The sequence below is a fragment of the Gobius niger genome (genome assembly GCF_951799975.1).
Source record: "Gobius niger genome assembly, chromosome: 2".
NCBI classification, from domain to species: domain Eukaryota; kingdom Metazoa; phylum Chordata; class Actinopteri; order Gobiiformes; family Gobiidae; genus Gobius; species Gobius niger.
In genome coordinates, this window is record NC_136853.1 from 3,551,804 (window position 1) to 3,569,036 (window position 17,233).

At 41.1% G+C, this 17,233-nt stretch overlaps 1 protein-coding gene across 1 annotated transcript; it reads left to right on the forward strand.

Annotated features, from left to right (window-relative positions):
- Positions 1–2,081: 2,081 nt before the first annotated feature.
- Positions 2,082–13,074, forward strand: LOC306959906 (butyrophilin subfamily 2 member A2-like; the record flags this gene model as incomplete). Its single annotated transcript, XM_079552161.1, has 5 exons — positions 2,082–2,179; positions 3,340–3,494; positions 6,785–6,977; positions 12,667–12,769; positions 13,059–13,074. Exons 1-5 carry the CDS (start codon positions 2,116–2,118, stop codon positions 13,072–13,074), a joined length of 531 nt encoding a protein of 176 aa, XP_079408287.1. The 5' UTR covers positions 2,082–2,115.
- Between the last annotated feature and the right edge of the window lie 4,159 nt (positions 13,075–17,233).

The window sequence follows — 17,233 nt, forward strand, 5'->3', positions numbered from 1 at the left end:
TTGCTATTTTCTGGTCCAAACTCATCTCAAACTTTCCTAAAGCATTTACAACATCAACATTCGTCACAGGGACTGAGTTTAAACCAGGTTTCACAACTTTCAGGAGGAAAACTGTCACTTCACTGTAAAAAATGCCTACTAACCTGACATTTTAAGACTGTTTAAAAGGCTTTAAAACCAGTGTTTTTTGGATAAATGTCTGCTTTACCATATACTAAAGGACAAAACACATTTGTCCACATCACAGAAAATGAAAAAAATCAAGGACAGCTCCTTTAAGCTCATAGTGACAGAGATGTGACAGATTAAAGCGAAATAGCTACTTTGCATCCGTAATCCCTGTACGCAGGTGACGTACACTAACAGCAGCCCTGGTATATTTGTATTTAATGTATTTGTTGTTTGTTTGGTCAGAACAGCGCATGTTAATCATCACGCAGAATGAAAAAAAATTAAAAACTCTTAAAAACAACAATCAGTATTTCTGAAACTCTACAGAGAGTTACTGAACCGACTTATTTCTCAGACTGATTAGCCAAAAATGTCTCATCTACTGCTAAAAAAGTATTATTTACTAAAGGCGGTACTTCCGGGGTTAGCGTAGCTGCTCTGCCATTAGCATTTATCTCCGCTAAAGTACCGATTTTAGAAGGCTAAATAATACTTTTTAAGCAGTAGATGCGGCATTTTGGCTAATGAGTCTGAGAAATAAGTCTGTTCAGTAACTCCCCGTTGAGTTTCAGAAATATTGATTGTTGTATTAAAGAGTTTTTTGTAGTTTCTCGCACATCTAAGACCCACCACTTAAAGGAATAGGCCTGTCAGTAACTCCTAAAGACTTCCCCCGCTCACTTCCGTCAATAACCTTTAGGAGTTACTGCGCGGACGTTTTGCTCCTCGTATCATTACGCCTCACAATATAGTCCCCCTTTTTATCTGCTTATAAAATCGACATGCTACATTTCTGTGTAAATATACTTTGCATGAAAACACTTCACGTAACTTTATTTAAATAGGGAACACGTGGAAGAGCTTGGTAGCTTCTATCGTGAGCTTTTTCGGAGCTATATGACATGTGGGAGAGGCTGTGTATGTGTGAGCGCACGGACAAAGACCAGACGGGGATATATTAACTCGACTAAGGTTAGGTAAGAACATATCTCAGTATGTAAAAACGGTGGCCTATTCCTTTAAGTGTAGTTCATTTTGAGTCCTTGCCGTGACTTTATTTGAATTGGGACAGTGCACATTAATCAACATGTGTTTCTTCAACATGTAAATGTGCCGGGGTTAGTCATATAGGCTCATTTTCATCCATGACAGATAGGACCAACAACAGGCACAAACATACACATGTGGAGTGAGGTCAGGTTCTCAGTTCTGTTGGGATCAGGTTCCAGGAGTGAGCTGCTCGTACTGAGGAGGCAGATTGTCCAAAAGAAGTCTTTCTGAATGGGATTTGACCGTCTCCTCTGCTGGATGAGCGTGTGTTTGTGTTTACATTCAGCTGTATAAACTCCTGTAATGGGGGCGGGGCCACTCCATTTAGGGTTTTATAGACCATAATTACATCTGAATACATTAACACATTTTCCCACTTTAAAAAAATATGTTTGGTAAAGACTTTACAGTAATGATAAGAATTGTTCTTTTTGTCTAATGTTTTTACTGTCTGCTTATAAAGTCTTTCTACAGGAAACAATGTGGTCTTGTTGGCCTGAGATTGAAGCAACTGAAGCAAACTCTGGAGTCAACACGGCATTGTGTCAGAGCGGCTCCTCCCCCTGAAGGAGCGGCTCCTCCCCCTGAAGGGGCGGCTCCTCCCCCTGAAGGGGCGGCTCCTCCCCCTGAAGGGGCGGCTCCTCCCCCTGAAGGAGCGGCTCCTCCCCCTGAAGGAGCGGCTCCTCCCCCTGAAGGAGCGGCTCCTCCCCCTGAAGGAGCGGCTCCTCCCCCTGAAGGGGCGGCTCCTCCCCCTGAAGGGGCGGCTCCTCCCCCTGAAGGAGCGGCTCCTCCCCCTGAAGGAGCGGCTCCTCCCCCTGAAGGAGCGGCTCCTCCCCCTGAAGGAGCGGCACACACTCACACTGTGACTTCCTGCTTCACCTGTTTGCACTGGCCATGGGACCGGCTCACGTGGTGCTGCTGCTCTGGGGGGCCTCTGCTGTGACATGCACCATTAAAGGTGAGGTAAGTCATTAAATCAGCGGCTTGGGAGATTCTAAAACTACACACGAGTCTTTGTCAGTCTGCCGAGGACACTGTTACACTGTTTACTCTTTTACTGTCGGGAAAGTAGAGGAAGAAGAGAAGAAGAGGCCCCTCCCTGCCCAGCAGACTCATAAAACCTCGTCTTTTAAACCATCTCACAGCTTTGGATACAACACCTCAACAACACAGTCCACTAGTTAGGGCAGCTGGGGGGGGGGCTTGTTGGTTGGGGCTACTGCCCTCTCCTAACTGGCCCACTCCACACCCTGGCTTTTTTATGCACCACACTGTATAGGGCAAAAAAAATTAAAAATAAAACAACCAACACTTGTACATAAAAATATGGTAGTGGCAATAGTAATGACAACAAATGTTTTATCAGGATCTCTGTGTCTAGTAAACAAGATTCCATTTAATCTCTGAAAATTAAATATGCCGGTATAATAGTATAATATTGTAATATTATACTATTACATTCGCAATATCTAGGATGTCATCAAAAATAATAAAACAAATAATTGTAATGATGGTAATAACATTCATAATATTAATAATAACAACAAATGCATCTGTTTGTATGATCGTAATTCTCATGTTGATTATGCAAAAGCATAAATGTACATCTTAAACACAGTTGTTTGTGCCTGGGTTTGGAAAATCGAATACATGAATTTTCTCATTTTCTTGTTACTTGTTTAGTTTCCAGTAGGAAATGTAAGCAATGGAGTCCATGCGTTCCACTCATGTGATCTCATTTCTTCTTCTTGGTTGTGGAGACAGTCCTCATGTATTTCTGTAAATGTTGAATGTGGGGCAGGCGCTCATAAGCTTTTTGCTTCAGCCGACTCCTTTTGAGCATCTGTGTATTTGTAAATCAGGAAACTATAGTTGCTCAAATAAATTAAACTAAACTAAACTAAATATAGGTCAAAGGCAAAGGACCAACTACCCTGCACTGGAGAACAACACTGTCTTAACACATTGAGTGCCAAAAACAGAAAAACTTAATTGTGAAACTAGACACTGAATAAATGAATTAATAATATTATTGTTGATCATCCCCTCCCGAACCACGACCATCACAACAAACCCATCACACACATGTGGTAAACCTGTACTGACTGTTGTGTTTAGATCCAGACACTATTGTCCAGATGGTCGGGCTGGACGTCACGCTGCCCTGCTACAGTTACTTCGATGAGCGCGTGGAGGAGCTGGAGTGGCGTAAATGGAGAATAGAGGTGGACCGGGTGGAATATGACACCGTTTTTCACTACAAAAACAATCAGGTGGGTAATGAGGTGCTACTTTTTTCAAATCCTTTGGTCAGATTAGAGATAAGGGGACCTTTCATGGGCCTGGGCATGTTTCCACTGCTGTCCATGGGTTTCATTCTCCCTTTGCTGTTGCAGACAGACTTAACCTCTTAACTCCCACCTGAACGGGTCCCATTTTCTCCAGTTTTGCTTTATCCTAATCAAAAAGCTTCTTGGAAAAAAGCACCAAAACAGCAACAAAAATGAGAAGAAAACAAGGATCTAGACGCAACAAAAATGTTACAAAAATTCAACAAAAATGTGACAAAAAATCATCAAAAATGTGACAAAAAATCATCAAAAATGCAACATAAATTCAACAAAAAAGTGACATAAATTCATCAAAAATGTGACATAAATTCAACAAAAAAGTGACATAAATTCATCAAAAATGTGACATAAATTCAACAAAAATGTGACAAAAATTCAACAAAAATGTAACAAAAAATCATCAAAAATGTGACAAAAATGTAACAAAAATGTGACATAAATTCAACAAAAATGTAACAAAAATGTGACAAAAATTCAACAAAAATGCGACATAAATTCAACAAAAAAGTGACATAAATTCAACAAAAATGTGACATAAATTCAACAAAAAAGTGACAAAAAATCATCAAAAATGTGACAAAAATGTAACAAAAATGTGACAAAAATGTAACAAAAATGTGACAAAAATTCAACAAAAATGCGACATAAATTCATCAAAAATGTGACAAAAATGTAACAAAAAAGTGACATAAATTCAACAAAAATTTGACAAAAATTCAACAAAAATGCGACATAAATTCAACAAAAAAGTGACAAAAAATCATCAAAAATGTGACAAAAATGTAACAAAAATGTGACAAAAATTCAACAAAAATGTGACAAAAATTCAACAAAAATGTGACATAAATTCAACAAAAAAGTGACATAAATTCAACAAAAATGAGACAAAAATTCAACAAAAATGTGACAAAAATTCTACAAAAAAGTGACAAAAATGTGACAAAAACTCAACAAGATTTTTTAAAGTAGCCCTCAACTGAAAAAAGGTTGGTGACCCCTGATCTGAGCTTTCACAGCAGGAGGAGTGTACAGTTGACTTGTGTACTTGCCGATACCAAATACCGATATGAGTACAAGGCAGTTACTTACTGAAGCTACTACTCGATTGTGACTGGCTGGAGGGTGTGGGTTAATCACTTACCCCCCACCTTAACCGAGCACATTTTCTCCAGTTCGGTTTTACCCAAATCCAAAAGCTTCTCAAATGGAGCTTGCAGCCTCATTTGAAAGCTAAGACCTACAAAAGTGATCTACACTATTGTCGTTTTTTGTTGCCTTTTCATCCCTTTATTGTTGCTTTTTTTGTCATGTTTTCATCACGTTTTGGTTTTGTTGTTTTCTGTTTTTTGTTGTTTTTTGTTCTGTTTTTGACGTTGTTTGTTGCCTTTTCATCACGTTTTCATCACATTTTTGCCACTTTTCATCTCTTTTTTTGTGTTTTTGATGTTTTCTGTTGCTTTTTTGTCTTTTCGTCACGTTTTCGTCACTTTTTTGTTGTGTTTTTGTCACTTTTTTTGTCACTTTTTTGTTTCGTTTTCGTAACTTTTTGTCACTTTTTCATCATGTTTTTCTCACTTTTTTGTCACTTTTTTGTTGCATTTGCGTCACTTTTTTGGTGTGTTTTCGTCGCATTTTCGTCGATTTTTGTCACATTTTTGTTGCGTTGTCATCTCTCTTTTGTGTTTGTGTCACTTTTTTATTGCGCTAATGTTACTTTTCTGGCATGTTTTTGCTGCTTTTTTTCAAGACGCCTTTAGATTTGGGTAAAGCCAAACTGGAGAAAATGCGCTCGGTTCAGGCGGGGGTTAAGAGGTAAAAAGTGATTTGGTGCGTTCCAGGAAACTGGTAAATTTCCCACCTCCCACTTGGAAAAAGGCTTTGGAACTGGTCCTTACAACTTGTAAACTTGAAAACCTCAAGACTGCCACGAGTTCGTATACGAGATGGAGACAGTAATGGCGCCTCATTGCCTCCCATGTGTTTTGAAGACTAGCAGCTTTGCCAATAGCCTACAGCATTTTGATTATTTTTGCTGCAGCTAAATTTGGCTCCACATGGGCATGCTGTATCTCTTTATCTGGCATTTTCTGAGTACTTTTTATTTGTTGGATTCGCTTGGTTTTAAGCCCCGAGGCATAAAGCGGCATGAGAGTCGCCACAGCCGTTAGCAGCTAGTTAGCAACATTAGCGGCTGGTTTTGAAAACACTGCAGACCCAGCGGTGAGGCACAATTAACCCCTTAACGCCCGCCTGAACCGAGCACATTTTCTCCAGTTTGGCTTTACCCCAGTCTAAAAGCTTCTGGGGAAAAGCTGTGAAAATAGCAACAAAACTGAGACGAAAACAATGATGGAAATGTGACAAAAAAGTGAGAAAACATTGGCAAAAAAGTGACGAAAAATTTATGAAAAAGAGGCAAAATTGTCACAAAAATGTCACAAGAAATTGACAAAAAATGACCAAAAAGTGACAAAATTGTTGCAAAATGTGACAAAAATGTGATAAAAATTTGACAAAAATGTGATAAAAATTTGACCAAAAAATTACAAAAATGTGACAAAAAAATGACCAAAATGTAACAAAAAATGACAAAAAAAATGTCAAAAATGTGATTAAAAAATTACCAAAAATGACAAAAATGTGACAAAAAATGACAAAAAAAATGACAAATAAAGTTACAAAAATGAGTTGAATACCTAACAAAAAAATGTTGGAAAAAAAATCGGATGACGTGAGGAAAAAGATCCTCTCGGTTCAGGCGGGAGTTAAGAGGTTAGCTCTGGTTAAATCCAGCTCAGACTTTGATTTAGGGAGTGTCGTTTGTAATATTATGATCAAAATTAGTGTCAATGTGCAAAAACACCCAGCATGAACCCAGCTTTATGCAGTTACTCTTTAGTCACCGTTAACCACATTGCTCTGCAGGCTGGTTTTTGAGCCCCTGCCCAGCTCTCTGCACGGCCCTGCTGCTCTGTTTGCAGCTGGGAGTTGTCTCTTTCCAATGCACTCATTTCTGTGTTTTTGGACATGCCAGCAACATGGCAAAGACACTTTTCCTTCTTGTCCTGTACTATGTTTTTTTTAAAGATTTGTCTGAGGACCATTCAGGGTCATTCAGGGTTCTGACCTAGTGGACGCCTGGTCAGCTGTGAGTCCTGCTTACACCACGTTTGTCCAAACAACTTGTCCATATAACCCTGTTCCTCTACCAGGTCTTCAGGAGCCAGCAGCACCCGGACTTCAGGGGCCGCGTGGAGCTGGTGGAGCCCCAGATGAGACGGGGCAGGCTGAGCGTGATTCTGAGGAGAGTCAGGCCCGGAGACAGTGGAGTTTACATCTGCTCAGCTACTCACAGTAACTCGTACGACTATACAGTACGACAGCGACTGGCGATCTCTGACACAGGTGCGGGTGTTCATCCTTCTCTAGGTAGAGCTCCTATCACTGATCTGCAATAAAACTCTAGATGGGACGTTGCCATGGTAACACATTGGAACTAATGGTGGTTCCAGGCGACTAGTAACCGGCACATTTCCGACCTGCCACTTGGAAAAATGCCTTGGAACGCCGTCGAACTGATAACAGGGGTTACGCCCAACGCAGGGGTCACCGGCGTGGTGCCCGCGGAGCACCACGCCGGTGACCCCTGCGTGGTGCCCGCGTGGTGCCCGCGTGGTGCCCGTGTGGTGCCGGCGTGGTGCCCGCGGAGCATGCCCGTCGGCCCTTGAGGAAATATCAGTTCTTTCCTTTCATTCGATCATTGTAAAATCGCAATATTTTCTCGCACAATAATCGTGACTCAAAAGATGTTTATCGTGACATCCCTAATTCATACGTATTGTAGAATTTGTGCAGGTCAGTCAACGAAAAGCAAAACATGTTTGTTTTTACTTTATTGTGTGGTTTTACATTTTAAACATGTACATCTTTACATTTCTGTTATTACACACAATATTTAGTCTTTTTTTTTTTTTTTTTCTCCCCTTGTGTAGCAAATAAAATCGACAAACAAAAGGAGCTATTACATACCTGATGTGCTGTGACAGTGGTTTGAATTCATACATGGTAGCTAGAAAGAAAAAGCAGAAAATAAATAAATAATGATAATTCCTTGTTTTATACTACATCAAAAGCTGCCATGTATTTGAAGAAAATGGAAAGGGACTCCCCATCATGGGATTCTAGTTCTTAAAATGTGTATATTGTAATATATATATACTAGCTGAGACCCGGCCTTTGGCCGGGCCTCGCTAGTCTCCACATTTGATATTCTGAGATTATGAGTGATTACAAAGAAATGTCCAACCCGTCACACAGTTCAGCTGTAGACCAGTGGTTCCCAACCCATTTCAAAAACTATGGCCACTACAAATGTTTAAAATAATGAATGCTAAAAATAATTTCAAACAAACTGCAATTGGAGTGTTTGATGCACCCGCACTCCTTTCTTATAAACTACAACCACAATATGTTCGCTAAACTCAGGGAATAGAATTCAAGAGACAGTGGAATAAGTATGGATAAATATTAGGGGTTCAGCTCTAACAGTTTGGTTCACGGTGCAGGACCCGTGGTTTGGTGCATGACGGTAGTGCACAATCAAAAAAATAGTAAGTAGGTTTTGAAATGAAATAGCCTAATTATCGTTGTTAGACAGTATTTATAACTTTACAATAAAATGGGCAATGCGTTCAAAGCTGCTTTAGAATAAAATGTACCTCTGGGCTCACAATACGTGAAAGCAAAATAGAAAACAAATGGTACAGCAGCCAAAAAAAAAAAGGAAAAAACTACGCAGTGCAGGCCATGCGCTCGTTAAGTGGTAGTTTCATTTTCGCTTTTACTCACACGGAGGATAAATCAGTCGGAGCAGCGCGTGTGATTAGAGGCTTTTGGGCAATGTTTGCGTGTACTGTTTTTCGGAGACAAAGCTGTAGAGACGGAATACTGCCTGGATCTATAATGAACCACAGGCTCGGTCACTGCAGGAGAGACGTAAACAAAGACGCGCAGATGTGTTTTGGAGGATGTAACTGTACCTGTGCGGAGCGTCTGCAGGTTAGCGGTGAGTGACGATGGCACACATGGCCCTGTTTGGATGTGTGCGCGCACACATACACGTGCGCACGCACACACATTCACGCGCGCGCACACACGCACACGCGCGCGCACACATACACGCGCACACGCACACACGCACACACACACCGCCCTGTTTGGATGCGCGCACACGCACGGCAGTCAGATGTCGTGCACTCGCGTTGTTGTGACGGCGGGTTGTCCTCGGACAGCAGCACCGCGGTCCATATGGACCCGTGGCCAATGCCTGCGGCCGGTGGGACCATCACGTGGGGGCCGGCCGCGGATATAGCGTTTTTCCAGACGCTCAAATATGCTGAACAATTATACACACATCAGCCCCCACCACCAACCACGCACACACTCACTACTGTCGCCAGGCTTCCTGGTGTTCCCAAACGGTCTCCCATCCCAGTCCTAACCAGGGCCGTCCCTGCTTAGCTTCAAAGTCGGTATGGGAAATAAACATGGCGGCGGCCAGGCGGCGGCCATTGAGATAGCGTTTTCTATAATAGATGCACCTATATACACATTTTTTATTATCATTATTCTTTTTTCATTTTAACATTTATTCATGTATTTTATATTACTATATGAATCTGTCTTGGTTAAAGAGAGACCATTTGTTTTGGAACTCAGCTTCTTTGTCATTTATTACATGAGTCAATCTTTCCATACGTTGTGTGCTTTCTATAGTTACGAGCCAGTTCTTAAAGTTTGGGAGTTTTATTGATCGCCAATTCCTTGTAATTTGTTTTAATGTTGTGATTCTAAAAGAGATATTGCACACTTTGCTTTGCTCTTTTTGATGGTATGCCTAGTAATAGATGTTTTGCGTCATATGTAACTTTATTACCCATCATTTGCTTTGTACTTGATATAATTTTGTTCCAGAAGTTTACTAATTTTGGGCAAGTAAAGAATATATGCAAATAGTCAGCTCCTTTCTCCCCGCACTTCCTCCAACAAACGGCCGTGTCTTTACTTTTTGAAATCTTTGATATCATATGGGCTGTTTTGAAGAACCTTAGTTGGAATTTCCAAGCAAACTCTTGCCAGAATGGCGATCGCATATGGATAAAATTGGCTTTGCTACTTTGGTGCCAGTCCCATTCACGAGGAGGACTGCACTGAGAAAAGTAAAACATTGGCTTAATCTGAAAAATGTATAGAAATCATTTACATCTGCATTTTACTAGTTGTTCATAATGATATATATTCATGAGTCGAACTATAAATGTTTCATCTGTAACTGTGAATATTTTAAATTGGTTCAACAAAAAAATGTTCCTGACTTGAATGTTCAAAGGTTCATTGAGTCAATTTAAAACTCTTCATTGAAAATCCTGTATCTAATCCATTTTTTTATTTTTTTATTTATTTACTCTCATTCTAAAAAAGAAAACCCAAACAAACCTGAATATGTATCTGCTGTGAAGTCATGTTCGTCCCAGTTCCTCTGAGTCATGGTGGGTCATGGTGGACCATGACAGATGTGGACAGGACTGTGGTAGATCTACTTTTACTTTGGAGAAAATAGTTACTATAGTAACTGTTGAAGAAATGAACCTCATGAGCTTCTCCTGTAACATCTGTCCACATCAGTCCTGCTGCACCATGACTCAGAGGAACTTTACAGCAGACACAAGTGACCTGGGTTTGTTAGTGTTTTTTTTTTTTTTTTTGAATGAGAGTAAATAAAACTTTAATTGATACAGGATTTTCATATTTTTTTTTCTTTGTATTGAATTTGTAATTGTAATAATAATTTTCCAAATATTATGTTTTTACTACATAATTGAATATGATATGACTCTTGCATAATACATGACCTGCAGCAGAAATCTGAAGTTCTGTCTAAAGCAGAAGCTCCACGACTTGCTTCTTCACTTCTCAGTCTGTGACTGAAGAGCAATGAGGCCTCAACCTTTTTACTGCAAACAAAGAGCTCACTGTATTTAGCGTCATGTTACTGTCACTCATGGTGTCTGGCCTAAAGTCTAAGTCTGAAGAAAGTCAACTCACATTTACACTGAGAAGGTTAGAAGGGCGCCCCCTTGTGTCACCTTGCATCCAAATGCCCAGAACATGACAGTGGGTCAAAATGACCCGCGAAGGCAACACGAGGGCTAAAAGTACATTGGTTCAATGGAAATTTTTAAATTAGCTCATATCTGCTAATGAAGAGTTTTAAATTGACTCAATGAACCTTTGAACATTCAAGTCAGGAACATTTTTTTGTTGAACCAATTTAAAATATTCACAGTTACAGATGAAACATTTATAGTTGGACTAATGAATATATATCATTATGAACAACTAGCAAAATGCAGATGTAAACGATGTCTATACATTTTGCAGATTAAGCCAATGTTTTACTTTTCTCAGTGTGGTAGCAAAACATATTTGGAGGTTCCCCTGTTTGAAAGACCAGCAGCTGCCACTGAACTGGGGAATGATAAATGTATTGACTAATGATGCAATGACACAGTTTGTGAACTTCAAAGATACTGTAAATCTGTAAAAAAGTCATGTCCATATTCCAGGCAGAAGGACTTCCCTGGGTTATCAGGACTGTCTGATTTTTCTTTTGCCACTGCAAAGGCTGCTAGGCCAGGCAAGTTTATTTGTAGAGCACAATTCATACACAAGGCAATTCAAAGTGCTTCACAGTTACAGTTATAACATATAAGAAAAACAAATACAATCAATAAAAACATCAACATAAAATTAATCAATTACAGTAAGAGGCAAGAGTGTAGATAAAATACTTTCAGTTATATGCATATTCAAGTCTTGTTTTGACTCGCTCTGTCTTGAGCATTATTTCGCTCTGTCTTGAGCACTATTTAACTCTGTCTTGAGCACTAGTTCACTCTGTCTTGAGCACTATTTCACTCTGTCTTGAGCACTATTTCACTCTGTCTTGAGCACTAGTTCACTCTGTCTTGAGCACTATTTCGCTCTGTCTTGAGCACTATTTAACTCTGTCTTGAGCACTAGTTCACTCTGTCTTGAGCACTATTTCACTCTGTCTTGAGCACTATTTCACTCTGTCTTGAGCACTAGTTCACTCTGTCTTGAGCATTATTTCGCTCTGTCTTGAGCACTATTTAACTCTGTCTTGAGCACTAGTTCACTCTGTCTTGAGCACTATTTCACTCTGTCTTGAGCACTATTTCACTCTGTCTTGAGCACTATTTAACTCTGTCTTGAGCACTAGTTCACTCTGTCTTGAGCACTATTTCACTCTGTCTTGAGCACTGTTTCACTCTGTCTTGAGCACTATTTCACTCTGTCTTGAGCACTAGTTCACTCTGTCTTGAGCACTATTTCACTCTGTCTTGAGCACTAGTTCACTCTGTCTTGAGCACTAGTTCACTCTGTCTTGAGCACTATTTCACTCTGTCTTGAGCACTATTTCACTCTGTCTTGAGCACTAGTTCACTCTGTCTTGAGCTCTATTTCACTCTGTCTTGAGCACTGTTTCACTCTGTCTTGAGCACTGTTTCACTCTGTCTTGAGCACTATTTCACTCTGTCTTGAGCACTAGTTCACTCTGTCTTGAGCACTAGTTCACTCTGTCTTGAGCACTAGTTCACTCTGTCTTGAGCACTGTTTCACTCTGTCTTGAGCACTAGTTCACTCTGTCTTGAGCACTAGTTCACTCTGTCTTGAGCACTAGTTCACTCTGTCTTGAGCACTATTTCACTCTGTCTTGAGCACTGTTTCACTCTGTCTTGAGCACTATTTCACTCTGTCTTGAGCACTAGTTCACTCTGTCTTGAGCACCATTTCACTCTGTCTTGAGCACTCGTTTTAAGTCTTTAAGTCAGAACCTGTTATTTCCTATCAAGAGTTTTATTGTAGATCTGCAGAATGTCATTCTGTGTTCAGTGCTGTTGCCTTTATTGTCGTGTGTAAAGCACATACAGAGAACTAAATCTGAAGCAACTAAAGGTTGAACATGACCATGAGCAGGGCATCACTCACTCATGTCATTCCTCTGTTTCAGTCTCTAAGCCGATCAGCAGGCGGCCCGGGGAGGACGCTGAGCTGCGCTGCCACAGTCCGTTCCATGGGGAAGTCCAGTGGCTGAGATGGACCAAAGACGACAGGTCAGAACCTGCTCCGTCCGAGATATTGTTGCATGTTTTAGTACTGCATAATGCTACTTTGGTATTCAAAATGGCTGCTGGAACTTTTTTTTAATTTTTTTATTGCATAGTCAATTGACAATGTATCTTAATCAAAAAAAGGCAGAATGAATACAAATGACTGCGAAAATCTAAGCAGCATCAAAAAATAAACAACAAAATAAACAAAAAATAACAATAAAACATCAGGGCATCAGCTCATATATACAGATACATTTTCACATAGTTTTATGGCACTTTTACATTCTAGAATTTTAAGAGACTAGTACAAGGACATCAGTTCATTTTTAAAAGGAACAAAATTGGGATTTATATTCAGAAATCTACATCTATGTGAATAACATTTACTCAGAATTATCAAATTATTATACATACATTCTATCTTTCATAAATACTCCAAATTTGACACAATTATAATCCAACATGGGTGCATTGTTCTTTACCTTCAACCTATTGTATAAATCAACCCACAATTTCTTCTACATTCATAAAATAAATGTTCTTGAGATTCGATATCAATTCGACAAAATTTACATATGTTATCTTGAAATTGGTATCTAATTCTTAAAGATTCTTTACACGGGTATACAAAATGACTTGGACAAAAACGAATGGACAAAAATGGAAGGTATTTCCAGGTTAATATATCCAGCATATTCTTTAGCTGTTCCTAACAGATGTATTCAAAGAGTCAGTAAAGTTCAATATGACTTTATATGGAATAATAAGTCACATCTGATTAGGAAAAATGATATTTGTTATTCCAAATTGTAGCACTCTGTGGACTATAATTGTGTGTATGCGTCATCTTCCAATAAAGTAAAACCTGCCTGTAAAAATTTGATAATTTGATTGGTATTTTAAGGGGATCAAAGTCACATTTTAATAAGAATTCTATCCCTCCAACATTTTCAAAAATATAAAAAGGAAAATGAAACCATATAGAGCTTTGGTTTTTTGTGAAATCCATTTGAACTTCAGGGCACCGTTCATCACTTCTAAATCAATAACATTCATACCCCCATCTTCAATGGGTTTTACTATATATATTGCATAAAATACGATCTAGTTTTATAAAGACTGGTTTGAAAAAGGTATATGGGCAATAGTCCATTGTGCGTGTTGTCATTGGAGACGCATGAAGGCGTGCTCCATCAGTCCTTGGCAGTGGAAGAACATTATACTGTCTTCACTTGTGTCTCGTTTCACAGTAGCTGGAAGTACAAACATGTGTATCGTTACCACCTGGGGGGCGGCGAGAGCAGCGCTGGGCCCGGGTATGGGGCGAGAGTGGAGCTGAAGGACCCACGGCTGAGCGGAGGGGAGCTGTCCCTCCTCCTGCACAACCTCACACTCAGGGACTCCGGCATCTACACCTGCACCGCCGGGTTCAACACATCGCAGGAGTACGTGCACCACCAGAGCCTGACTGTGGCCGGTGAGTTCGAGGGATGAGCCCAAGAAAAAAGAGGATCACCTCATAAATGAAAGTAGAAATAAAAAGGAGCAGCGGCGTTCGGTGCTAACGTAGGGCTGTGGCAAAGGTCGGTCTCGATAATGCTGCCCCTGGTCCAACAGCATCAAAACATACGGAGCCGTGGGAACATATTTTGGTTAAGGGGCACTGACGGACAAGCTTAAAAATGCATTTCCTGTGCTTATTTCTTATTTAACTAGCTGAGACCCGGCCTTCGGCCGGGCCTCGCTAGTCTCCACATTTGATATACTGAGATTATGAGTGATTACAAAGAAATGTCCAACCCGTCACACAGTTCAGCTGTAGACCAGTGGTTCCCAACCCATGCCAAAAACGATGGCCACTACAAATGAGTAAAAGAATGAATGCAAAAAAAAAAGTCAAACAAACTGCAATTGGAGTGTTTGATGCACCCGTGCTCCTTTCTTATAAACTACAACGACAATATTTTCGCTAAACTCAGGGAATAGAATTCAAGAGACAGTGGAATAATTATGGATAAATATTAGGGGTTCAGCTGTAACGGTTTGGTTCAAAGTGCAGGACCCGTGGTTTGGTGCATCACGGTAGTGTACAATCCAAAAAATAATGAGTAGGTTTTGAAATGAAATAGCCTAATGGTCGTTGTTAGACAGTATTTATAACCTTACAATAAAATTGGCAATGCTTTCCAAGCTGCTTTAGAATAAAATGTACCTCTGGGCTCAATACGTGAAAGCAAAATAGAAAACAAATGGTACAGCAGCAAAGTAAAAAAAAAGAGAAAAAGAAAAAAAACTACGCAGTGCAGGCCATGCGCTCGTTAAGTTGTATGTGTCATTTTCGCTTTTACTCACACGGAGGATAAATCAGTCGGAGCAGCGCGTGTGATTAGAGGCTCGTGTTTGAGGAGGTTTTGGGCACGCACGCACACGCACACACATACGCACACGCACACACACATCGCCCTGTTTGTACGCGCGCACACGCACGGCAGTCAGATCGCGTGCACTCGCGTGTGTGTGACGGCGGGTTGTCCTCGGACAGCAGCACCGCGGTCCATATGGACCCGTGGCCAATGCCCGCGGCCGGTGGGACTCGTCACGTGGGGGCCGGCCGCGGATGTCCACGCACACACTCAGTACTGTCGCCAGGCTTCCTGGTGTTCCCAAACGGTCTCCCATCCCAGTCCTAACCAGGCCTTTCCCTGCTTAGCATCGGAGGAACGGTCTCCCATCCCAGTTCTAACCAGGCACTTTCCTGCTTAGCTTCAAAGTCGGTATGGGAAATAAACATGGCGGCGCCCAGGCGGCGGCCATTGAGATAGCGTTTTCTATAATAGACTAGCTGAGACCCGGCCTTCGGCCGGGCCTCGCTAGTCTCCACATTTGATATTCAGAGATTGTGAGTGATTACAAAGAAATGTCCAACCCGTCACACAGTTCAGCTGTAGGCCAGTGGTTCCCAACCCATTCCAAAAACTATGGCCACTACAAATGAGTTAAAGAATGAAGGCTCAAAAAAATGTCAAACAAACTGCAATTGGAGTGTTTGATGCACCCGTGCTCCTCTCTTAGTACGACAATATTTTCGCTAAACTCGGGGAACAGGATTCAAGAGACAGTGGAATAATTAAGGATAAATATTAGGGGTACAGCTCTAACGGTTTGGTTCACGGTGCAGGACCCGTGGTTTGGTGCATCACGGTAGTGTACAATAAAAAAAAGGAATTAGTAGGTTTTGAAATGAAATAGCCTTATGATCGTTGTTAGACAGTATTTATAACCTTACAATAAAATTGGCAATGCGTTCAAAGCAGCTTTAGAATCAAATGTACCTCTGGGCTCACAATACGTGAAAGCAAAATAGAAAACAAATGGTACAGCAGCAAAGTAAAAAAAAAAAAGGGAAAAAAACTACGCAGTGCAGGCCATGCGCTCGTTAAGTGGTTTCATTTTCGCTTTGACTCACACGGAGGAGAAATCAGTCGGAGCAGCGCGTTTGATTAGAGGCTCGTGTTTGAGCAGGTGTTGGGCACGCACGCACACGCACACACATACACACACACACACATCGCCCTGTTTGGATGCGCGCACACGCACGGCAGTCAGATCTGGCCGCGGATGTCCACGCACACACTCAGTACTGTCGCCAGGCTTCCTGGTGTTCCCAAACGGTCTCCCATCCCAGTCCTAACCAGGCCCGTCCCTGCTTAGCTTCGGAGTAACGGTCTCCCATCCCAGTTCTAACCAGGCACTTCCCTGCTTAGCTTCAAAGTCGGTATGGGAAATAAACATGGCGGCGCCCAGGCGGCGGCCATTGAGATAGCGTTTTCTATAATAGATAATAATGTTGTCTGCAATGTGAAAACTATCCACCAGGGCGTGCTGTTTGGCATTACCCAAAACTAAAAGCTTCTTGAAAAATGAGTGAAAAAAGCGATGAAAACTAGGATGAAAACAACAAAAAAGTGACAAAAGAGTGTCAATAAAGCGAGGTGAACACGACTTAAACAACTACAATACAACAAAACCGCTTCAAAGATGTGACATAAACGCGGTGACAACGCGACAAAAAAGGTTTCGATCAGTCTGAGGCAATGGGTGAGGAACGCTCTTCTCCATGGTCCTCATGGTGGGAGCAGACATTGCTGTAATACCAGACCCTGGTGGCCAGGGGCGACTCCAAGAGACACTTGGAGGCATTCATTTTAATGGGACTTCAAACATCCCAAGAACAGCTTAAAAGTCTGACTCCAAAAAGTTTTTCACTATGACCCATGTGACCACGAAATATTTTTTAACTACGCTGTTTTTTGTTTATTAGCCCGAAATGTGGAAGCATTTCAATCAAGCCTGTTCCAAGGCGGCACGGTGGCGCAGCGGCTAGCACTCACGCCTCAAAGCAAGAAGGTCCCGGGTTCGACCTGGATGGGGCCTTTCTGTGTGGAGTTTGCATGTTCTCCCCAT